Genomic DNA, 25522 nt, shown 5'->3' with positions numbered 1-25522 from the left:
GTAGCTGAGTGGGTAGCTGGGTGGGTAGCTGGGTGGGTAGCTGGGTGGGTAGCTGAGTGAGTAGCTGGTTGGTTGGCTGAGTGGGTAGCTGAGTGGGTAGCGGAGTGGGTAGCTGAGTTGGTAGGTAGCTGGGTAGGTAGCTGGGTGGGTAGCTGAGTGTGTGTGTAGCTGAGTGTGTAGCTGAGTGAGTAGCTGAGTTGGAAGGTAGCTGGGTAGGTAGCTGGGTGGGTAGCTGAGTGTGTAGCTGAGTGGGTAGCTGAGTGGGTGTGTAGCTTAGTTTGTAGCTGGGTGGGTAGCTGGGTGGGTAGCTGAGTGGCTGGGTGTGTAGCTGAGTGTGTAGCTGAGTAGCTGAGTGTGTAGCTGAGTGAGTAGCTGAGTGTGTAGCTGAGTGGGTAGCTGAGTAGCTGAGTGAGTAGCTGAGTAGCTGAGTGTATAGCTGAGTGTGTAGCTGAGTGAGTAGCTGAGTAGCTGGGTGGGTAGCTGGGTAGGTAGCTGGGTGGGTAGCTGGGTGGGTAGCTGAGTGAGCAGCTGGGTGTGTAGCTGAGTGGGTAGCTGAGTGGGTAGCTGAGTAGCTGAGTGGGTAGCTGAGTAGCTGAGTGTGTAGCTGAGTGTGTAGCTGAGTGTGTAGCTGGGTGTGTAGCTGAGTGGCTGGGTGTGTAGCTGAGTGGCTGGGTGCATAGCTGAGTGTGTAGCTGAGTGGCTGGGTGTGTAGCTGAGTGGCTGGGTGTGTAGCTGAGTGTGTAGCTGGGTGGGTAGCTGAGTGGGTAGCTGAGTGAGTAGCTGGATGGGTAGCTGGTGGGTAGCTGAGTGGCTGGGTGTGTAGCTGAGTGTGTAGCTGAGTTGGTAGGTAGCTGAGTTGGTAGGTAGCTGAGTGTGTAGCTGAGTGTGTAGCTGGGTGTGTAGCTGAGTGTGTAGCTGAGTGAGTAGCTGAGTGTGTAGCTGAGTGGCTGGGTGTGTAGATGAGTGTGTAGCTGAGTGTGTAGCTGAGTGTGTAGCTGAGTGGCTGGGTGTGTAGCTGGGTAGCTGAGTGGGTAGCTGAGTGTGTGTAGCTGAGTGTGTAGCTGAGTGAGTAGCTGGGTGGGTAGCTGGGTGGGTAGCTGAGTGGGTAGCTGGGTGTGTAGCTGAGTGTGTAGCTGAGTTGGTAGGTAGCTGAGTGGGTAGCTGAGTGTGTAGCTGGGTGGGTAGCTGAGTAGCTGAGTGAGTAGCTGGGTGGGTAGCTGAGCGTGTAGCTGAGTTGGTAATTAGCTGAGTGGGTAGCTGAGTGGGTAGCTGAGTGTGTAGCTGAGTTGGTAATTAGCTGAGTGGGTAGCTGAGTGGGTAGCTGAGTGGGTAGCTGAACGGGTAGCTGAATGGGTAGCTGAGTGGGTAGCTGAGTGGGTAGCTGAGTGTGTAGCTGAGTGGGTAGCTGGGTGTAGCTGAGTGGCTGAGTGTGTAGCTGAGTGTGTAGCTGAGTTGGTAGGTAGCTGAGTGTGTAGCTGAGTGTGTAGCTGAGTGGGTAGCTGTGTAGCTGTGTAGCTGAGTGTGTAGCTGAGTGGGTAGCTGAGTGGGTAGCTGAGTGGGTAGGTAGCTGAGTGTGTAGCTGGGTGGGTAGCTGAGTAGCTGGGTGTGTAGTTGAGTGTGTAGCTGGGTAGCTGAGTGTGTAGCTGAGTGTGTAGCTGAGTGGGTAGCTGAGTGAGTAGCTGGGTAGCTGGGTGTGTAGCTGAGTGGGTAGCTGTGTAGCTGAGTGTGTAGCTGAGTGAGTGGCTGAGTGAGTGGCTGAGTGGGTGGCTGAGTGGGTAGCTGAGTGGGTAGCTGAGTGGGTAGCTGAGTGAGTAGGTAGCTGAGTGTGTAGCTGAGTGAGTGGCTGAGTGTGTAGCTGAGTGTGTAGCTGAGTGGGTAGCTGAGTGGCTGAGTGGGTAGCTGAGTGGGTAGCTGAGTGGGTAGCTGAGTGGGTAGCTGAGTGTGTAGCTGAGTGGGTAGCTGAGTGGGTAGCTGAGTGGCTGGGTGTGTAGCTGAGTGTGTAGCTGAGTGTGTAGCTGAGTGTGTAGCTGAGTGGGTAGGTAGCTGAGTGGGTAGCTGAGTAGGTAGCTGAGTGTGTAGCTGAGTGAGTGGCTGAGTGTGTAGCTGAGTTGGTAGCTGAGTGGGTAGCTGAGTGGGTAGCTGAGTGAGTAGCTGGGTAGCTGAGTGTGTAGCTGAGTGGGTAGCTGAGTGGGTAGATGAGTGGGTAGCTGAGTGGGTGGCTGAGTGAGTAGCTGGGTAGCTGAGTGTGTAGCTGAGTGGGTAGCTGAGTGGGTGGCTGAGTGAGTAGCTGGGTAGCTGAGTGTGTAGCTGAGTGGGTAGCTGAGTGGGTGGCTGAGTGAGTAGCTGGGTAGCTGAGTGGTTAGCTGAGTGGGTAGCTGAGTAGCTGAGTGTGTAGCTGAGTGTGTAGCTGAGTGGGTAGCTGAGTGGGTAGCTGAGTAGCTGAGTGTGTAGCTGAGTGGGTAGCTGAGTGGGTAGCTGAGTAGCTGAGTGGGTAGCTGAGTGGGTAGCTGAGTGGGTAGCTGAGTGGGTAGCTGAGTAGCTGAGTGGGTAGCTGAGTGGGTAGCTGAGTGGCTCACGCTCTCGAGGACCCTGAGGCTTCTTTCCGCTCCACGGAGAGCCTCTGACAGAGACTCCTCATCACGACTCTCAGACAGCTGTCTCACACAGACACACACTGAGACACAGAGACAGTGAGACACACACAGTGAGACACAGTGAGACATACACAGTGACACACACAGTGAGACTCCTCATCACGACTCTCAGACAGCTGTCTCACACAGACACACACTGAGACACACACAGTGAGACACACACAGTGAGACACACACAGTGAGACACACACAGTGACACACACAGTGACACACACACAGTGACACACACACACAGTGACACACACACAGTGACACACACAGTGAGACACAGTGAGACACACAGTGACACACACAGTGATACACACACACATCACCACCATCACCACTCTCAACACCACCACCACCCACCCACCACCACCACCCACCACCACCACCACCCACCCACCACCACCACCCACCCACCAACACCCACCAACACCACCACCATCACAACCACCACCACCACCATCACCCCCACCACCACCACCCACCCACCCACCATCACCACCATCATCACCACCATCACCACCACCATCACCACCATCACCACCACCACCATCACCACCACCACCACCACCATCACCACCACCACCACCATCACCACCACCACCACCATCACCACCACCACCACCACCATCACCACCACCACCACCATCACCACCACCACCACCATCACCACCACCACCACTCTCACCCACCACCCACCACCACCACCACCACCATCACCACCACCCACCCACCACCCACCACCACCATCACCACCACCACCACCATCACCACCACCACCACCATCACCACCACCACCACCATCACCATCACCACCACCACCATCACCACCATCATCACCACCATCACCACCACCCACCCACCCATCACCCACCACCATCACCACCATCACCACCATCACCACCACCATCACCACCATCACCATCACCACCACCACCATCACCACCACCATCACCACCACCATCACCACCACCACCACTCTCACCCACCCACCACCACCATCACCACCAACCACCCACCCACCACCCACCCACCACCCACCCACCATGGCTCACGACGTGATCCAACCCTCCGAGGCATCGAAGCCTCTCTCTGTAGACGTCGCTTGCGTGAGCCGCCATTGATGGACCACCACCACCACCATCACCACCATCACCACCAGTGGTGGTGGAGGTGGTGGAGGTGGTGGTGGACGTGTCCAGGAGGGACAGAGAGTCACCCAGAGCCCGTGCCGAGAGAGACAACAAGGCGTCTATAGCCAGACGTGACGTCTGGGGGGAGAGAGAGAGACACAGAGAGACACACACACAGTCAGATAGACACACAGAGAGAGACACACACACACAGTCAGATAGACACACACAGAGAGAGAGACACACACAGAGTCAGATAGACACACACACAGAGAGAGAGACACACAAAGAGAGACACACACAGACACAGAGAGACACACACAGACAGTCAGATAGACACACACACAGAGAGAGAGACACACACAGAGAGACACACAGTCAGATAGACACACAGAGAGACACACACAGAGTCAGATAGACACACACAGAGAGACACAGAGAGACACACAGAGAGACACACAGTCAGATAGACACACACAGAGAGACACACACAGTCACTCACAGAGACACACACAGAGAGACACACACACAGTCAGATAGACACACACACAGAGAGAGACACAGAGACACACACAGTCAGATAGACACACACACACAGACACACACAGAGTCAGATAGACACACACACAGAGAGACACAGAGACACACACAGAGTCAGATAGACACACACACAGAGATACACACACAGACACATACAGACACACAGAGACACACAGAGTCAGATAGACACACACAGAGAGACACACACAGACACATACAGACACACAGAGACACACAGAGTCAGATAGACACACACACAGAGACACAGAGAGACACACAGAGAGACACACACACAGAGTCAGATAGACACACACACACAGAGACACACACAGAGACACACACAGAGTCAGATAGACACACACAGAGAGACACAGAGAGACACATACACACAGTCAGATAGACACACACAGAGAGACACAGAGACACACACAGAGTCAGATAGACACACACAGAGAGACACAGAGAGACACACACACAGTCAGAGAGACACAGGGAGAAAGAGAGACACACACAGACACATACAGAGAGACAGAGACACACACAGAGACACACACAGAGACACACACAGAGACACACACAGTCAGATAGACACACACAGAGACAGATACAGAGACACAACAAAGATAACAAACAAAAAACAAAGATCCCCCGTATAGCCTTAACAGACTGTAGGGGCAAGTGCTGTTAGCGAGCACCTATGAAGGCCGGAACGGTACATGAGGGGGTGGGTGGCCAGCACCACGCCCGACCGCCTTTGTCTCCCTAGTGGCAATGTTTACACACCGCACCAGGTACTCATTTGAGGCTGAGTCGACCTAGGGGAGGCCCAGGACCGGTTCAGATAATTGTCACTGGTGTTGGCCGTGAGCGGGAATCGAACCCGGGTCGCCAGGTTCATAGCGGAGCGTAGCGCTAACCGTTACACTATCGCTCCCCACATACAGAGACACACACACAGTCACACACACAGTCACTCACAGAGACACACACACAGTCACTCACAGAGACACACACAGAGACACACACAGAGACACACACAGAGACACACACAGAGACACACAGTCACATACAGAGACTCACACACAGAGACACACACAGAGTCAGATAGACACACACAGAGTCAGATAGACACACAGAGAGTCAGATAGACACACACAGAGAGTCAGACACACAAAGAGAGTCAGATAGACACACACAGAGAGTCAGATAGACACACACAGAGACACACACAGTCAGATAGACACACACAGAGACACACACAGAGACACACAGAGACACACACAGACACACACAGAGACACACACACACAGAGACACACACAGAGACACACACAGAGGCACACACAGAGTCACACACAGAGACACACACAGAGACACACACACACACACAGAGACACACACACACACAGAGACACACACAGAGTCACACAGAGAGTCACACAGAGACACACACAGAGACACACACAGAGACACACACAGAGACAGAGACACACACAAAGACACACACACAGAGACACACACACACACAGAGACACACACACACAGAGACACACAGAGACACACACAGTCACTCACAGAGACACACACAGTGAGTGAGTGACTGAGTAGGTGGGTGAGTGGGTGAGTGGGTGAGTGAGTGAGTGAGTGACTGAGTGAGTGAGTGAGTGACTGAGTGAGTGACTGAGTGAGCGAGTGGCTGAGCGAGTGACTGACTGACTGAGTGAGTGACTGAGTGACTAACTGAGTGACTGAGTGAGTGACTGACTGACTGACTGAGTGACTGACTGAGTGACTGTGTAACTGAGTGACTGAGTGAGTGACTGACTGAGTGACTGAGTGACTGACTGAGTGACTGAGTGACTGACTGAGTGAGTGACTGAGTGACTGACTGAGTGACTGACTGACTGAGTGACTGACTGAGTGACTGACTGACTAACTGACTGACTGACTGAGTGACTGACTGACTGACTGCCCGATCCTCCCGGCCCTCACCGTGACGCTAGCCCCGGTGATCCCACAGAGTTGCCGGACTCGTGAGCGAGTGAGTGAGTGACTGAGTGAGTGACTGAGTGTCTGAGTGAGTGAGTGAGTGACTGAGTGAGTGACTGAGTGACTGAGTGACTGAGTGAGCGACTGAGTGGTCGAGTGAGCGAGCGAGCGAGTGACTGAGTGACTGACTGAGTGAGTGACTGACTGACTGACTGAGTGACTGACTGACTGACTAACTGACTGACTGACTGAGTGACTGACTGACTGACTGACTGCCCGATCCTCCCCGGCCCTCACCGTGACGCTAGCCCCGGTGATCCCACAGAGTTGCCGGACTCGTGAGCGAGTGAGTGACTGACTGAGTGACTGACTGAGTGACTGACTGAGTGACTAACTGACTGACTGAGTGACTGACTGACTGACTGCCCGATCCTCCCCGGCCCTCACCGTGACGCTAGCCCCGGTGATCCCACAGAGTTGCCGGACTCGTGAGCGAGTGAGTGACTGAGTGAGTGACTGACTGACTGAGTGACTGAGTGACTGACTGAGTGACTGACTGAGTGACTGACTGACTAACTGACTGACTGAGTGACTGACTGACTGACTGCCCGATCCTCCCCGGCCCTCACCGTGACGCTAGCCCCGGTGATCCCACAGAGTTGCCGGACTCGTGAGCGAGTGAGTGACTGAGTGAGTGAGTGACTGACTGACTGACTGAGTGACTGACTGAGTGACTGACTGAGTGACTGACTGACTAACTGACTGACTGAGTGACTGACTGACTGAGCGACTGACTGAGTGACTGACTGAGTGACTGACTGACTGAGCGACTGACTGACTGAGCGACTGACTGACTGACTGAGCGACTGACTGACTGAGTGACTGACTGACTGACTGAGTGACTAACTGAGTGACTGACTGACTAACTGACTGACTGACTGACTGCCCGATCCTCCCCGGCCCTCACCGTGACGCTAGCCCCGGTGATCCCACAGAGTTGCCGGACTCGTGAGCGAGTGAGTGAGTGACTGACTGACTAACTGACTGACTGAGTGACTGACTGAGTGACTAACTGACTGACTGACCGAGTGACTGACTGAGTGACTGACTGACTGACTGCCCGATCCTCCCCGGCCCTCACCGTGACGCTAGCCCCGGTGATCCCACAGAGTTGCCGGACTCGTGAGCGAGTGAGTGAGTGACTGACTGACTAACTGACTGACTGAGTGACTGACTGAGTGACTAACTGACTGACTGACCGAGTGACTGACTGAGTGACTGACTGACTGACTGCCCGATCCTCCCCGGCCCTCACCGTGACGCTAGCCCCGGTGATCCCACAGAGTTGCCGGACTCGTGAGCGGATCCTCTCGTTGGTGGGGGCCCTGTCCCCAGCTCGCTCCCGCTCGGCGTCCAGCAGGCTGATGAGGAGGTTCAGGCTCGACGAGTCCGCGTCCATGCGGAGGCGGTCGCGAGACAGGACAAACAGAAGCGAGGCGGTGCACAGGGACAGGTCCTGGGGCGGGGAGAGAGAGAGAGACACGGGGGAGACACGGGGAGAGAGACAGGACAAACAGAAGCGAGGCGGTGCACAGGGACAGGTCCTGGAGCGGGGAGAGAGAGGGAGACACGGGGGAGACACGGGGAGAGAGACAGGACAAACAGAAGCGAGGCGGTGCACAGGGACAGGTCCTGGAGCGGGGAGAGAGAGAGAGACACGGGGAGAGAGAGACAGGACAAACAGAAGCGAGGCGGTGCACAGGGACAGGTCCTGGGGCGGGGAGAGAGAGGGAGACACGGGGGAGACACGGGGAGAGAGACAGGACAAACAGAAGCGAGGCGGTGCACAGGGACAGGTCCTGGAGCGGGGAGAGAGAGAGAGACACGGGGGAGACACGGGGAGAGAGACAGGACAAACAGAAGCGAGGCGGTGCACAGGGACAGGTCCTGGAGCGGGGAGAGAGAGGGAGACACGGGGAGAGAGACACGGGGATAGAGAGACACAGAGACACGGGGAGAGAGACAGGACAAACAGAAGCGAGGCGGTGCACAGGGACAGGTCCTGGGGCGGGGAGAGAGAGGGAGACACGGGGGAGACACGGGGAGAGAGACAGGACAAACAGAAGCGAGGCGGTGCACAGGGACAGGTCCTGGAGCGGGGAGAGAGAGAGACACGGGGGAGACACGGGGAGAGAGAGAGACACGGGGGAGACACGGGGAGAGAGAGAGACACGGGGGAGACACGGGGAGAGAGACAGGACAAACAGAAGCGAGGCGGTGCACAGGGACAGGTCCTGGGGCGGGGAGAGAGAGGGAGACACGGGGAGAGAGACACGGGGAGAGAGACAGGACAAACAGAAGCGAGGCGGTGCACAGGGACAGGTCCTGGAGCGGGGAGAGAGAGAGACACGGGGGAGACACGGGGAGAGAGAGAGACACGGGGGAGACACGGGGAGAGAGAGAGACACGGGGGAGACACGGGGAGAGAGACAGGACAAACAGAAGCGAGGCGGTGCACAGGGACAGGTCCTGGAGCGGGGAGAGAGAGGGAGACACGGGGGAGACACGGGGAGAGAGAGAGACACGGGGAGAGAGACAGGACAAACAGAAGCGAGGCGGTGCACAGGGACAGGTCCTGGGGCGGGGAGAGAGAGAGACACACGGAGACACGGGGAGAGAGACACGGGGAGAGAGACACGGGGAGAGAGACACAGAGACACGGGGAGAGAGACAGGACAAACAGAAGCGAGGCGGTGCACAGGGACAGGTCCTGGGGCGGGGAGAGAGAGGGAGACACGGGGGAGACACGGGGGAGACACGGGGAGAGAGACACGGGGAGAGAGACACGGGGAGAGAGAGAGACACGGGGAGAGAGACACGGGGAGAGAGAGAGACACGGGGAGACACGGGGAGAGAGACAGGACAAACAGAAGCGAGGCGGTGCACAGGGACAGGTCCTGGGGCGGGGAGAGAGAGGGAGACACGGGGGAGACACGGGGAGAGAGACACGGGGAGAGAGAGAGACACGGGGAGACACGGGGAGAGAGACAGGACAAACAGAAGCGAGGCGGTGCACAGGGACAGGTCCTGGAGCGGGGAGAGAGGGAGACACGGAGACACGGGGAGAGAGACACGGGGAGAGAGAGAGACACGGGGAGAGAGACATGGGGAGAGAGACACGGGGAGACACGGGGAGAGAGACAGGACAAACAGAAGCGAGGCGGTGCACAGGGACAGGTCCTGGGGCGGGGAGAGAGGGGGAGGGAGAGAGACACGGGGAGAGAGACACGGGGAGAGAGAGAGAGACACGGGGAGAGGGACACGGGGAGAGAGACACGGGGAGAGAGAGAGACACGGGGAGAGAGACAGGACAAACAGAAGCGAGGCGGTGCACAGGGACAGGTCCTGGGGCGGGGAGAGAGAGAGACACGGGGAGAGAGACACAGACACGGGGAGAGACACGGGGAGAGAGAGAGACACGGAGAGAGACACTGGGAGAGAGACACGGGGAGAGAGAGAGACACGGGAGACACGGGGAGAGAGACAGGACAAAGAGAAGCGAGGCGGTGCACAGGGACAGGTCCTGGGGCGGGGAGAGGGAGAGAGACACGGGGAGAGAGACACGGGGAGAGAGACACAGACATGGGGAGAGAGACACGGGGAGAGAGACAGGACAAACAGAAGCGAGGCGGTGCACAGGGACAGGTCCTGGGGCGGAGAGAGACACACGGGGAGAGAGAGACACGGGGAGAGAGACACGGGGAGAGAGAGAGACACACAGACACGGGGAGAGAGACACGGGAGAGACACGGGGGAGACACGGGGCGAGAGACAGGACAAACAGAAGCGAGGCGGTGCACAGGGACAGGTCCTGGGGCGGGGAGAAGGGGAGAGAGAAGGGAGAGAGAGACACGGGGAGAGAGAAGGGAGAGAGAGACACGGGGAGAGAGACAAGGAGAGAGAGAGACACGGGGAGAGAGAGAGACACGGGGAGAGAGAGAGACACGGGGAGAGAGACACGGGGAGAGACACGGAGAGAGAGACAGACACAGGGAGAGAGACACGGGGAGAGAGAGACACAGGGAGAGAGAGAGATGGAGAGAGACACGGGGAGAGAGAGACACGCGGGGAGGGAGAGACACGGGGAGAGAGAGACACGGGGAGAGACACAGACACGGGGAGAGAGAGACACGGGGAGAGAGACAGACACGGAGAGAGACAGACACGGGGAGAGAGAGACACGGGGAGAGAGAGACACGGGGAGAGAGAGACACGGGGAGAGACAGACACGGGGAGAGAGAGACACGGGGAGAGAGAGAGACGCGGGGAGAGAGAGACACGGGGAGAGAGAAAGACGCGGGGAGAGAGAGAGACGGGGATAGAGAGACACGGGGAGAGAGAGACACGGGGAGAGAGAGACACGGGGAGAGAGAGACACGAGGAGAGAGACATGGGGAGAGAGACACGGGGAGAGAGACACGGGGAGAGAGACACGGGGAGAGAGACACGGGGAGAGAGAGGAGAGAGAGACACGGGGAGAGAGAGGGGGGAGAGAGACACGGGGAGAGAGAGACACGGGGAGAGAGAGACACGGGGAGAGAGAGACATGGGGAGAGAGACACGGGGAGAGAGAGACACGGGGAGAGAGAGACACGGGGAGAGAGAGAGACACGGGGAGAGAGAGAGACACGGGGAGAGAGAGAGACACGGGGAGAGAGAGAGACACGGGGAGAGAGAGAGACAGTCACTCACCCACCCACTCACCCACCCACACACCCACCCACTCACCCACCCACTCACCCACCCACCCACTCACTCCCTCACCCACTCACTCCCTCACCCACTCACCCACCCACTCACTCATTCACCCACTCACTCACTCACCCACTCCCTCACCCACTCACTCCCTCACCCACTCACTCACCCACCCACCCACCCACTCACCCACTCACTCACTCACCCACCCACCCACTCACCCACTCCCTCACCCACTCACTCCCTCACCCACTCACTCACCCACTCACTCACTCACCCACTCACTCACTCACCCACCCACCCACTCAGCCACTCCCTCACCCACTCACTCCCTCACCCACTCACCCACCCACTCACTCACCCACCCACCTACCCACTCACCCACCCACTCACTCACTCACCCATCCACTCACTCACGCACCCACTCACGCACTCACTCACCCACCCACTCACCCACCCGCTCACCCACTCACTCACACACCCACCCACTCACCCACTCACCCACCCACCCACTCACTCACTCACCCACCCACCCACCCACTCACCCACTCACTCACTCACCCACCCACCCACCCACTCACCCACCCACTCACACACTCACCCACCCACCCATCCACCCACTCACTCACCCACCCACTCACTCACCCACCCACTCAACCACCCACTCACCCACTCACTCACTCACTCACCCACCCACTCACTCACCCACCCACTCACTCACCCACCCACTCACTCACTCACCCACTCACCCACCCACCCACCCACCCACTCACCCACCCACCCACCCACTCACCGCGTTGAGGAGTGAGTCTGAGAGCGACTGAGATATCTTAGGCAGTAGGCCGTGAGCCCGAACGTGCATCCGGAAGGCCGGAGAGACGCACTTAGACGCAAGACTCAGAGAGCTGATCAGGGTGGGAGGGGAGAGAGACACAGAGTGAGTGGGTGGGTGGGTGGGTGAGTGAGTGGGTGGGTGGGTGAGTGGGTGGGTGGGTGGGTGAGTGGGTGGGTGGGTGAGTGGGGGGGTGGGTGAGTGGGTGGGTGAGTGGGTGGGTGAGTGAGTGGGTGGGTGGGTGAGTGGGTGGGTGGGTGAGTGGGTGGGTGGGTGGGTGAGTGAGTGGGTGGGTGAGTGGGGGGGTGGGTGAGTGGGTGGGTGAGTGGGTGGGTGAGTGAGTGAGTGGGTGGGTGAGTGGGTGGGTGGGTGGGTGAGTGGGTGGGTGGGTGAGTGGGTGAGTGAGTGAGTGGGTGGGTGGGTGAGTGGGTGGGTGAGTGAGTGAGTGGGTGGGTGAGTGGGTGGGTAGCTGAGTGGGTAGCTGAGTGGGTAGCTGAGTGAGTGGGTAGCTGAGTGAGTGGGTAGCTGAGTGAGTGGGTAGCTGAGTGATTGGGTAGCTGAGTGAGTGGGTGGGTGAGTGAGTGGGTGAGTGAGTGGGTAGCTGAGTGGGTGAGTGGGTGGGTGAGTGAGTGGGTGAGTGGGTGGGTGAGTGAGTGAGTGAGTGGGTGAGTGAGTGGGTGGGTGAGTGAGTGGGTGGGTGAGTGGGTGGGTGGGTGAGTGAGTGAGTGGGTGAGTGGGTGGGTGGGTGAGTGAGTGGGGGGGGTGAGTGAGTGGGTGAGTGGGTGGGTGGGTGAGTGGGTGGGGGAGTGGGTGGGTGAGTGAGTGAGTGGGTGAGTGAGTGAGTGGGTGAGTGGGTGAGTGAGTGGGTGGGTGAGTGAGTGGGTGGGTGAGTGAGTGGGTGGGTGAGTGAGTGAGTGGGTGAGTGAGTGGGTGGGTGAGTGAGTGGGTGGGTGAGTGAGTGAGTGGGTGGGTGGGTGGGTGAGTGAGTGGGTGGGTGGGTGGGTGAGTGAGTGGGTGAGTGGGTGGGTGGGTGAGTGAGTGGGTGGGTGAGTGAGTGAGTGGGTGAGTGAGTGGGTGGGTGGGTGGGTGAGTGGGTGGGGGAGTGGGGGGGTGAGTGAGTGGGTGGGGGAGTGGGGGGGTGAGTGAGTGGGTGGGTGGGTGGGTGAGTGGGTGGGTGGGTGGGTGAGTGGGGGGGTGAGTGGGTGTGTGGGTGGGTGAGTGGGTGACTGGGTGGGTGAATGGGTGAGTGAGTGGGTAGCTGAGTGAGTGGGTAGCTGAGTGGGTAGCTGAGTGAGTGTGTAGCTGAGTGAGTAGCTGAGTGGGTAGCTGAGTGTGTAGCTGAGTGGGTAGCTGAGTGAGTGTGTAGCTGAGTGAGTGGGTAGCTGAGTGAGTGAGTGGCTGAGTGAGTGAGTGGCTGAGTGAGTGAGTGAGTGGCTGAGTGAGTGTGTAGCTGAGTGAGTAGCTGAGTGAGTATCTGAGTGGGTAGCTGAGCGTGTAGCTGAGTGAGTGTGTAGCTGAGTGTGTAGCTGAGTGGGTACCTGAGGCAGCGGGTACTGGAGTGGGTAGCTGAGTGAGTGGGTAGCTGAGTGGGTAGCTGAGTGAGTGGGTAGCTGAGTGAGTGGCTGAGTGAGTGAGTGGCTGAGTGAGTGAGTGGCTGAGTGAGTAGCTGAGTGAGTGGGTAGCTGAGCGGGTGGGTAGCTGAGTGAGTAGCTGAGTGAGTAGCTGAGTGAGTGGGTAGCTGAGTGAGTAGCTGAGTGAGTAGCTGAGTGAGTGGGTAGCTGAGTGAGTAGCTGCGTGGGTAGCTGAGTGAGTGGGTAGCTGAGTGAGTGGGTAGCTGAGTGGGTACCTGAGGCAGCGGGTACTGAGTGGCTGACTGCTGCTAAGACCGCTCAGCAGGTATTCAACATCGTCCGTGATGCCTTGACTCTCACCAAACTCAACAACGTCACTCAGCCTCTTGACGTGTCGCACCACCGTGTAGAGCTGGGGGCGGAGGGGGGGAGAGACTCAGCTACCCACTCAGCTACTCACTCAGCTACTCACTCACTCAGCCACTCACTCAGCCACTCACTCAGCCACTCACTCAGCTACTCACTCACTCAGCCACTCACTCAGCTACTCACTCAGCTACTCACTCAGCTACTCACTCAGCCACTCACTCACCCACTCACTCACTCACTCAGTCACTCAGCTACTCACTCAGCTACTCACTCAGCCACTCACTCACTCAGCTACTCACTCAGCTACTCACTCAGCCACTCACTCAGCCTCTTGACGTGTCGCACCACCGTGTAGAGCTGGGGGCGGGGGGGGGGGAGAGACTCAGCTACCCACTCAGCTACTCACTCAGCTACTCACTCAGCTACTCACTCACTCAGCCACTCACTCAGCCACTCACTCACTCACTCAGCCACTCACTCACTCACCCACTCACTCACCCACAGTCAGTCACTCACTCACCCACTCACTCAGCTACTCACTCACTCAGCTACTCACTCACCCACTCAGCCACCCACTCACCCACCCACTCACTCAGCCACTCACTCACTCACTCACCCACCCACTAACTCACCCACACACTCAGCTACTCACTCACTAACTCACCCACCCACCCACTCACTCACCCACTCACTCACCCACTCACCCACCCACTCACACACCCACTCACCCACTCACTCACTCACCCACTCACCCACCCACCCACTCATCCACCCACTCACCCACCCACCCACTCACCCACCCACTCAATCACCCACTCACCCACCCACCCACCCACTCACCCACCCACTCACTCACTCACCCACTCACTCAGCCACACACTCACCCACTCACTCACCCACTCACTCACTCACTCACCCACTCACCCACCCACCCACCCACTCACCCACCCACTCACCCACCCACTCACCCACCCACTCACCCACCCACCCACCCACTCACTCACCGTGTCTATCGGTACTGCTGATGAATGTTGATTGGCATTTGAATGATGTAAATCATCTTCCATCTCACAACCATCATCATCAGCATCATCATCGTCAGCAGCTCTGCATGTCACAGCATCATCATCATCATCAGCAGCAGCTTCTGCTGATGATGATGATGCTGCTGATGCTGCTTCTGTGTATGAAGTTGAGCTGATGTTGGTGGGACTACCTTGGGCCTAGAGACACAGGGAGAGAAACGGAGACAATCAGGGAGACAATCAGAGAGACACAGAGACACACAGAGACACAGAGACAGAGACACACAAAGAGAGAGACAGAGAGAGACAGAGAGAGACAGAGATACACAGAGAATCAGAGAGACACAGAGAGAGACAGAGACAGAGATACACAGAGACAATCAGGGAGACACAGAGAGACACAGAGAGACACAGAGAGAGACACAGAGAGAGACACAGAGAGAGACACAGAGAGAGACACAGAGAGAGACACAGAGAGAGACACAGAGAGAGACACAGAGAGAGACAGAGAGACACAGAGAGACACACAGAGACACACAGAGACACACAGAGACAGAGAGAGAGACACAGAGAGAAACACAGAGACAGAGAGACACACAGAGACACACAGAGAGAGACAGAGAGACACACAGAGACACAGAGAGAGACAGAGAGACACACAGAGACACAGAGAGAGACACAGAGATACACAGAGACACACAGAGATACACACACACAGACACACACACAGACACACACACACACACAGACACACACACACACACAGACACACACACACACACAGACACACACACACACACAGACACACACACAGAGACACACACACACAGACACACACACAGAGACACACACACAGACACACACAGACACACACACAGAGACACACACACAGACACACACACAGAGACACACACAGACACACAGAGACACACACACAGACACACACACAGACACACACACACAGATAAACACAGATGGCGTTGTTGATGTTGTTGATGTTGTTGTTGTTGATGATGTTGATGTTGTTGTTGTTGTTGTTGATGATGTTGTTGTTGATGATGTTGTTGTTGTTGATGATGTTGTTGTTGATGATGTTGTTGTTGATGTTGATGATGTTGTTGATGATGTTGTTGTTGTTGATGTTGTTGTTGTTGATGATGTTGATGATGTTGTTGTTGATGTTGATGATGTTGTTGATGTTGTTGATGTTGTTGTTGTTGATGTTGATGTTGTTGATGATGTTGTTGATGTTGTTGATGTTGTTGTTGTTGATGATGTTGATGTTGATGATGTTGTTGATGATGTTGTTGATGATGTTGTTGTTGTTGATGATGTTGTTGTTGATGATGTTGTTGTTGTTGATGATGTTGTTGATGTTGATGATGATGTTGATGATGTTGATGTTGATGATGTTGTTGATGATGTTGTTGTTGTTGTTGATGATGTTGTTGATGATGTTGATGATGTTGTTGATGTTGTTGATGATGTTGTTGTTGTTGTTGATGATGTTGTTGATGTTGATGATGTTGTTGATGTTGATGATGTTGTTGATGATGTTGTTGATGTTGTTGTTGATGTTGTTGTTGTTGTTGATGATGTTGTTGATGTTGATGATGTTGTTGATGTTGTTGTTGTTGTTGATGATGTTGTTGATGTTGTTGATGATGTTGTTGTTGTTGATGATGTTGTTGATGTTGATGATGTTGTTGATGTTGTTGATGATGTTGTTGATGTTGTTGATGATGTTGATGTTGTTGTTGATGATGATGTTGTTGATGTTGTTGTTGATGATGATGTTGTTGATGTTGTTGTTGTTGATGATGTTGATGATGTTGATGATGTTGTTGTTGATGATGTTGTTGATGTTGATGATGTTGTTGATGTTGTTGATGATGATGTTGATGTTGTTGATGATGTTGTTGATGTTGATGATGTTGTTGATGTTGTTGTTGTTAATGATGATGATGTTGTTGATGTTGATGATGTTGTTGTTGTTAATGATGATGATGTTGTTGATGTTGATGATGTTGTTGTTGTTAATGATGATGATGTTGTTGATGTTGATGATGTTGTTGTTGTTAATGATGATGATGATGTTGATGTTGTTGATGTTATTGATGATGTTGTTGTTGATGATGTTGTTGATGTTGTTGTTGATGTTGATGATGTTGTTGTTGATGTTGTTGATGATGTTGATGATGTTGATGTTGTTGATGTTGTTGTTGATGTTGTTGTTGATGATGTTGTTGATGTTGTTGATGATGTTGTTGATGATGTTGTTGATGTTGATGTTGTTGTTGATGATGTTGTTGATGATGTTGTTGATGTTGATGATGTTGTTGATGTTGATGTTGTTGTTGATGATGTTGTTGATGTTGTTGATGTTGTTGTTGATGATGTTGTTGATGTTGTTGTTGTTGTTAATATTGTTGATGTTGTTGATGTTGTTGTTGTTGTTGATGATGTTGATGTTGTTGATGTTGTTGTTGATGATGATGTTGTTGATGATGTTGTTAGTGTTGTTGTTGTTAATATTGTTGATGTTGTTGTTGATGTTGTTGATCCACTCACGCCAAGTGGAGTGGCTCCGAGTGTCTCAGGAGCGACGACCTCCGATGTCCACGGACGAGGATTGTAAACTGCACGAGGAGCCTGCACCTACACAGACAACACAGTTAGACAACACAGTTAGACAACACAGTTAGACAGACAGTGAGACACACATACACACAGTTAGACACACACAGTGAGACACACACAGTGAGACACACATACACACAGTTAGACACACACAGTTAAGACACACACAGTTAGACACACACAGTTAGACACACACAGTTAGACACAGTTAGACACACACAGTTAGACAACACAGTTAGACACAGTGAGACACACACAGTGACACACACACAGTTAGACACACACAGAGATACACACACAGTGATACACACACAGTGACACACACAGAGATACACACACACAGTGACACACACACAGTTAGACACACACAGAGATACACACACACAGAGATACACACACAGTGACACACACACAGTGACACACACAGAGATACACACACACAGTGACACACACACAGTTAGACACACACAGAGATACACACACAGTGATACACACACAGTGACACACACAGTGACACACACAGTGATACACACACAGTGACACACACACACAGTGACACACACAGTGACACACACACAGTGACACACACAGAGATACACACACAGTGACACACACAGTGATACACACACAGTGATACACACACAGTGACACACACAGAGATACACACACAGTGACACACACACAGTGACACACACAGATACACACACAGATACACACACAGTGACACACAGTGATACACACACAGTGATACACACACACAGAGATACACACACAGTGACACACACACAGTGACACACACAGAGATACACACACACAGTGACACACACACAGAGATACACACACAGTGATACACACACAGAGATACACACACAGTGATACACACAGTGATACACACAGAGATACACACACAGTGATACACACACAGTGACACACACACAGTGACACACACACAGAGATACACACACAGTGATACACACACACAGTGATACACACACAGAGATACACACACAGAGATACACACACAGTGATACACACACAGTGATACACACATACACACAGTGATACACACACAGAGATACACACACAGATACACACACAGTGATACACACACAGTGATACACACACAGAGATACACACACAGATACACACACAGTGATACACACACAGTGATACACACACAGTGATACACACACAGAGATACACACACAGAGATACACACACAGACACAGTGATACACACACAGTGATACACACAGTTACACACACAGAGACACACACAGAGACTCACACAGACAAAGATCCCCCATATAGCCTTAACAGACTGTAGGGGCAAGTGCTGTTAGCGAGCACCTATGAAGGCCGGAACGGTACACGAGGGGGTGGGTGGCCAGCACCACGCCCGACCGCCTTTGTCTCCCTAGTGGCAATGTTTACACACCGCACCAGGTACTCATTTGAGGCCGAGTCGACCTAGGGGAGGCCCGGGACCGGTTCAGATAATCGTCACTGATGGTGTTGGCCTTGAGCGGGAATCGAACCCGGGTGGCCAGGTTCATAGCGGAGCGTAGCGCTAACCACTACTACACTATCGCTCCCCACACACACACACAGACACACACACAGACAGCTACACACACAACTACACACACAGCTATACGCACAGCTACAGCTACACACACACACAGTGTGTATCACTGTGTGTGTGTGTCACTGTGTGTGTATCACTGTGTGTGTATCACTGTGTGTGTGTGTCACTGTGTGTGTGTGTCACTGTGTGTGTGTGTCACTGTGTGTGTATCACTGTGTGTGTATCACTGTGTGTGTATCACTGTGTGTGTATCACTGTGTGTGTGTCACTGTGTGTGTCACTGTGTGTGTGTGTGTCACTCTGTGTATCACTGTGTGTGTGTCACTGTGTGTGTCACTGTGTGTGTCACTGTGTGTGTGTCACTGTGTGTGTCACACTGTGTGTGTGTCACTGTGTGTGTCACTGTGTGTGTGTGTGTCACTCTGTGTATAACTGTGTGTGTGTCACTGTGTGTGTCACTGTGTGTGTCACTGTGTGTGTGTCACTGTGTGTGTCACACTGTGTGTGTGTCACTGTGTGTGTCACTGTGTGTGTGTCACTGTGTGTGTGTCACTGTGTGTGTCACACTGTGTGTGTGTCACACTGTGTGTGTGTGTGTGTCACTGTGTGTGTCACTGTGTGTGTGTCACTGTGTGTGTCACTGTGTGTGTGTCACTGTGTGTGTGTCACTGTGTGTGTCACACTGTGTGTGTGTCACACTGTGTGTGTGTCACACTGTGTGTGTGTCACTGTGTGTGTGTCACACTGTGTGTGTGTGTCACTGGGTGTGTCACTGTGTGTGTCACTGTGTGTGTCACTGTGTGTGTGTCACTGTGTGTGTGTCACTGTGTGTGTCACACTGTGTGTGTGTCACACTGTGTGTGTGTCACACTGTGTGTGTGTCACTGTGTGTGTCACTGTGTGTGTCACACTGTGTGTGTGTCACACTGTGTGTGTGTCACTGTGTGTGTGTGTCACTGTGTGTGTCACTGTGTGTGTCACTGTGTGTGTCACTGTGTGTGTGTCACTGTGTGTGTCACTGTGTGTGTGTCACTGTGTGTGTCACTGTGTGTGTGACACTGTGTGTGTGTGTGTCACACTGTGTGTGTGTGTCACTCTCTCTGTGTGTGACACTGAGTGTGTGTGTGTGTGTGTCACTGAGTGTGAGTGTCACTCTGAGTGTGTGTGAGTGTGACACTCTGAGTGTGTGAGTGTGTCACACAGTGTGACACACTCACACACTGTGTGTGTGAGTGTGTCACACTGTGTGTGAGAGTGTCACTCTGTGTGTGAGTGTCACACTGTGTGTGAGAGTGTCACACTGTGTGAGAGTGTCACACTGTGTGTGAGAGTGTCACACTGTGTGAGAGTGTCACACTGTGTGTGAGAGTGTCACACTGTGTGTGAGAGTGTCACACTGTGTGTGAGAGTGTCACACTGTGTGTGTGAGTGTCACACTGTGTGTGAGAGTGTCACACTGTGTGTGAGAGTGTCACTCTGTGTGTGAGAGTGTCACTCTGTGTGTGTGTGTCACTGTGTGTGAGAGTGTCACACTGTGTGTGAGAGTGTCACACTGTGTGTGAGAGTGTCACTCTGTGTGAGAGTGTCACACTGTGTGTGAGAGTGTCACTCTGTGTGTGAGAGTGTCACTCTGTGTGTGAGAGTGTCACACTGTGTGTGAGAGTGTCACACTGTGTGTGAGAGTGTCACACTGTGTGAGAGTGTCACACTGTGTGTGAGAGTGTCACACTGTGTGAGAGTGTCACACTGTGTGTGAGAGTGTCACACTGTGTGTGAGAGTGTCACACTGTGTGTGAGAGTGTCACTCTGTGTGTGTGAGTGTCACTCTGTGTGTGAGAGTGTCACACTGTGTGTGAGAGTGTCACACTGTGTGTGAGAGTGTCACACTGTGTGTGAGAGTGTCACACTGTGTGTGAGAGTGTCACACTGTGTGTGAGAGTGTCACTCTGTGTGTGAGAGTGTCACACTGTGTGTGAGAGTGTCACTCTGTGTGTGAGAGTGTCACACTGTGTGAGAGTGTCACACTGTGTGTGTGTCACTCTGTGTGTGAGAGTGTCACTCTGTGTGTGAGAGTGTCACTCTGTGTGTGAGTGTCACACTGTGTGTGAGAGTGTCACACTGTGTGTGAGAGTGTCACACTGTGTGTGAGAGTGTCACTCTGTGTGTGAGTGTCACTCTGTGTGTGAGTGTCACTCTGTGTGTGAATGTCACTCTGTGTGTGTGAGTGTCACACTGTGTGAGAGTGTCACTCTGTGTGTGAGTGTCACACTGTGTGTGAGAGTGTCACACTGTGTGTGAGAGTGTCACTCTGTGTGTGAGTGTCACTCTGTGTGTGAGTGTCACTCTGTGTGTGAATGTCACACTGTGTGTGAGAGTGTCACTCTGTGTGTGAGAGTGTCACTCTGTGTGTGAGAGTGTCACTCTGTGTGTGAGAGTGTCACACTGTGTGTGAGAGTGTCACTCTGTGTGTGTGAGTGTCACACTGTGTGTGAGTGTCACACTGTGTGAGAGTGTCACACTGTGTGTGAGAGTGTCACACTGTGTGTGAGTGTCACACTGTGTGTGAGAGTGTCACACTGTGTGAGAGTGTCACTGTGTGTGAGAGTGTCACACTGTGTGTGTGAGTGTCACACTGTGTGTGAGAGTGTCACTCTGTGTGTGTGAGTGTCACTCTGTGTGTGTGAGTGTCACTCTGTGTGTGTGTGTCACACAGTGTGAGAGTGTCACACTGTGTGTGAGAGTGTCACACTGTGTGTGAGTGTCACTCTGTGTGTGTGAGTGTCACTCTGTGTGTGAGAGTGTCACTCTGTGTGTGAGAGTGTCACTCTGTGTGTGTGAGTGTCACTCTGTGTGTGAGAGTGTCACTCTGTGTGTGAGAGTGTCACACTGTGTGTGAGAGTGTCACTCTGTGTGTGAGAGTGTCACACTGTGTGTGAGTGTCACACTGTGTGAGAGTGTCACACTGTGTGTGAGAATGTCACTCTGTGTGTGAGAGTGTCACTCTGTGTGTGAGAGTGTCACACTGTGTGTGAGTGTCACACTGTGTGAGAGTGTCACTCTGTGTGTGAGAGTGTCACTCTGTGTGTGAGAGTGTCACACTGTGTGTGAGAGTGTCACTCTGTGTGTGAGAGTGTCACACTGTGTGAGAGTGTCACACTGTGTGTGAGAGTGTCACACTGTGTGTGTGAGTGTCACTCTGTGTGTGTGAGTGTCACACTGTGTGTGAGAGTGTCACACTGTGTGTGAGAGTGTCACTCTGTGTGTGTGAGTGTCACTCTGTGTGTGAGAGTGTCACACTGTGTGTGAGAATGTCACTCTGTGTGAGAGTGTCACTCTGTGTGTGAGAGTGTCACTCTGTGTGTGAGAGTGTCACACTGTGTGTGTGAGTGTCACACTGTGTGTGAGAGTGTCACTCTGTGTGTGAGAGTGTCACACTGTGTGTGAGAGTGTCACTGTGTGTGAGTGTCACTCTGTGTGTGAGAGTGTCACACTGTGTGTGAGAGTGTCACACTGTGTGTGAGTGTCACACTGTGTGTGAGAGTGTCACACTGTGTGAGAGTGTCACACTGTGTGTGTGAGTGTCACACTGTGTGTGTGAGTGTCACACTGTGTGTGTGTGTGTCACACTGTGTGAGAGTGTCACTCTGTGTGTGTGAGTGTCACACTGTGTGTGTGTGTGTCACACTGTGTGTGAGAGTGTCACACTGTGTGTGAGAGTGTCACACTGTGTGTGTGAGTGTCACACTGTGTGTGAGAGTGTCACACTGTGTGTGAGTGTCACTCTGTGTGAGAGTGTCACTCTGTGTGTGTGAGTGTCACACTGTGTGTGTGTGGCACACTGTGTGAGAGTGTCACACTGTGTGTGAGTGTCACACTGTGTGTGAGAGTGTCACACTGTGTGTGTGAGTGTCACTCTGTGTGTGAGAGTGTCACTCTGTGTGTGAGAGTGTCACTGTGTGTGAGAGTGGCACACTGTGTGTGAGAGTGTCACTCTGTGTGTGAGTGTCACACTGTGTGTGAGAGTGGCACACTGTGTGAGAGTGTCACACTGTGTGTGAGTGTCACTCTGTGTGTGAGAGTGTCACTCTGTGTGTGAGAGTGTCACACTGTGTGTGAGAGTGTCACACTGTGTGAGAGTGTCACTCTGTGTGTGAGTGTCACTCTGTGTGTGAGAGTGTCACACTGTGTGTGAGAGTGTCACTCTGTGTGAGAGTGTCACTCTGTGTGTGAGTGTCACTCTGTGTGTGAGAGTGTCACACTGTGTGAGAGTGTCACTCTGTGTGTGAAAGTGTCACACTGTGTGTGAGAGTGTCACTCTGTGTGTGAGAGTGTCACACTGTGTGTGAGAGTGGCACACTGTGTGTGTGAGTGTCACTCTGTGTGTGAGAGTGTCACACTGTGTGTGAGAGTGTCACTCTGTGTGTGAGAGTGTCACACTGTGTGTGAGAGTGTCACTCTGTGTGTGTGAGTGTCACACTGTGTGTGTGTGTCACACTGTGTGTGAGAGTGTCACACTGTGTGAGAGTGTCACTCTGTGTGTGAGTGTCACTCTGTGTGTGAGAGTGTCACTCTGTGTGTGAGAGTGTCACTCTGTGTGTGTGTGTCACACTGTGTGTGTGTGTGTCACTCTGTGTGTGAGAGTGTCACACTGTGTGTGTGTGTGTCACACTGTGTGTGAGAGTGTCACACTGTGTGTGTGAGTGTCACACTGTGTGTGTGAGTGTCACACTGTGTGTGAGTGTCACTCTGTGTGTGAGTGTCACACTGTGTGTGAGAGTGTCACTCTGTGTGTGTGAGTGTCACTCTGTGTGAGAGTGTCACTCTGTGTGTGAGAGTGTCACTCTGTGTGAGAGTGTCACACTGTGTGTGAGAGTGTCACACTGTGTGTGTGAGTGTCACTGTGTGTGAGAGTGTCACACTGTGTGTGTGAGTGTCACACTGAGTGTGTGTGAGTGTCACACTGTGTGTGTGTCACTCTGAGTGTGTGTGAGAGTGTCACACTGAGTGAGTGTGTCACTGTGTGTGTGTTTGTCACTCTCTGAGTGTGTGTGTGTGTGTGTCACTGTGTGTGAGTGTCACACTGTGTGTGTCACTCTGAGTGTGTGTGAGAGTGTCACACTGAGTGTGTGTGTCACTGTGTGTGTGAGAGTGTCACACTGAGTGTGTGTGAGTGTCACACTGAGTGTGTGTGTGTGTCACTGTGTGTGTGTGTCACTGTGTGTGAGTGTCACACTGAGTGTGTGTGTGTGTCACACTGTGTGTGTGTGAGTGTCACACTGTGTGTGTCACTCTGAGTGTGTGTGAGAGTGTCACTCTGAGTGTGTGTGTCACTGTGTGTGAGTGTTTGTCACTCTCTGAGTGTGTGTGTGTGTGTGTCACTGTGTGTGAGTGTCACACTGTGTGTGAGTGTGTCTCTGAGTGTGTGTGAGTGTGTAACTGAGTGTGTGTGTCACTGTGAGTGTTTGTCACTGTGTGTGAGTGTCACACTGTGTGTGTCACTCTGAGTGTGTGTGTCACTGTGTGTGTGTGTGTTTGTCACTCTCTGAGTGTGTTTGTGTGGAGGGTCCCCGTCACCTTTTTGTAGAAAAATTTCCTCTTGGGGTCAACCGGCACCGCCACTCGTGTAGACACCGGGAAGTCTGCAACAACAACAACAACTTAAACAACAACTTAAACAACAACAACTTAAACAACAACAACAACAACTTAAACAACAACTTAAACAACAACAACTTAAACAACAACAACAACAACTTAAACATCAACAACAACTTAAACATCAACAACTTAAACATCAACAACAACAACAACAACTTAAACATCAACAACAACTTAAACATCAACAACTTAAACAACAACTTAAACAACAACAACATCAACATCAACAACATCAACAACTTAAACAACTAAAACATCAACAACAACAACTTAAACATCAACAACAACAACAACAACGTCAACAACTTAAACATCAACAACAACTTAAACATCAACAACAACAACTTAAACAACAACAACAACAACAACATCAACAACTTAAACATCAACAACAACAACAACAACTTAAACATCAACAACAACTTAAACATCAACAACTTAAACAACAACTTAAACAACAACAACATCAACATCAACAACATCAACAACTTAAACAACTAAAACATCAACAACAACAACTTAAACATCAACAACAACAACAACGTCAACAACTTAAACATCAACAACAACTTAAACATCAACAACAACAACTTAAACAACAACAACAACAACATCAACAACTTAAACATCAACAACATCAACAACTTAAACATCAACAACAACATCAACTTAAACAACAACAACCACAACAACATCAACAACAACAATAACAACAACAACATCAACTTAAACAACAACATAATCAACATCAACAACAACATCAACAACAACGTCAACAACATCAT

At 52.8% G+C, this 25522-nt stretch overlaps 1 protein-coding gene across 1 annotated transcript in view; it reads right to left on the bottom strand.

Moving 5' to 3' along the window:
• Positions 1-2659: 2659 nt before the first annotated feature.
• Positions 2660-25522, bottom strand: part of LOC116937110 (uncharacterized) — a 40143-nt gene continuing 17280 nt past the window's right edge. The window contains exons 6-13 of the mRNA XM_076055359.1: positions 24654-24718; positions 17424-17510; positions 14832-15050; positions 13734-13870; positions 11849-11960; positions 7616-7816; positions 3685-3910; positions 2660-2790 (exon numbers count right to left, since the gene is read on the bottom strand). Of these exons, the coding sequence (XP_075911474.1) occupies positions 2660-2790; positions 3685-3910; positions 7616-7816; positions 11849-11960; positions 13734-13870; positions 14832-15050; positions 17424-17510; positions 24654-24718 (1178 nt within the window). The remainder of the gene's footprint in view (positions 2791-3684; positions 3911-7615; positions 7817-11848; positions 11961-13733; positions 13871-14831; positions 15051-17423; positions 17511-24653; positions 24719-25522) is intronic.

The sequence above is a fragment of the Petromyzon marinus genome, chromosome 71, assembly GCF_048934315.1.
Source record: "Petromyzon marinus isolate PM22_M1 ecotype Great Lakes invasive population chromosome 71, UKy_Petmar_22M1.pri1.0, whole genome shotgun sequence".
In the NCBI taxonomy this organism is placed as follows: Eukaryota; Metazoa; Chordata; class Hyperoartia; order Petromyzontiformes; family Petromyzontidae; genus Petromyzon; species Petromyzon marinus.
This window is presented reverse-complemented; position numbering and strand designations above follow the sequence as displayed.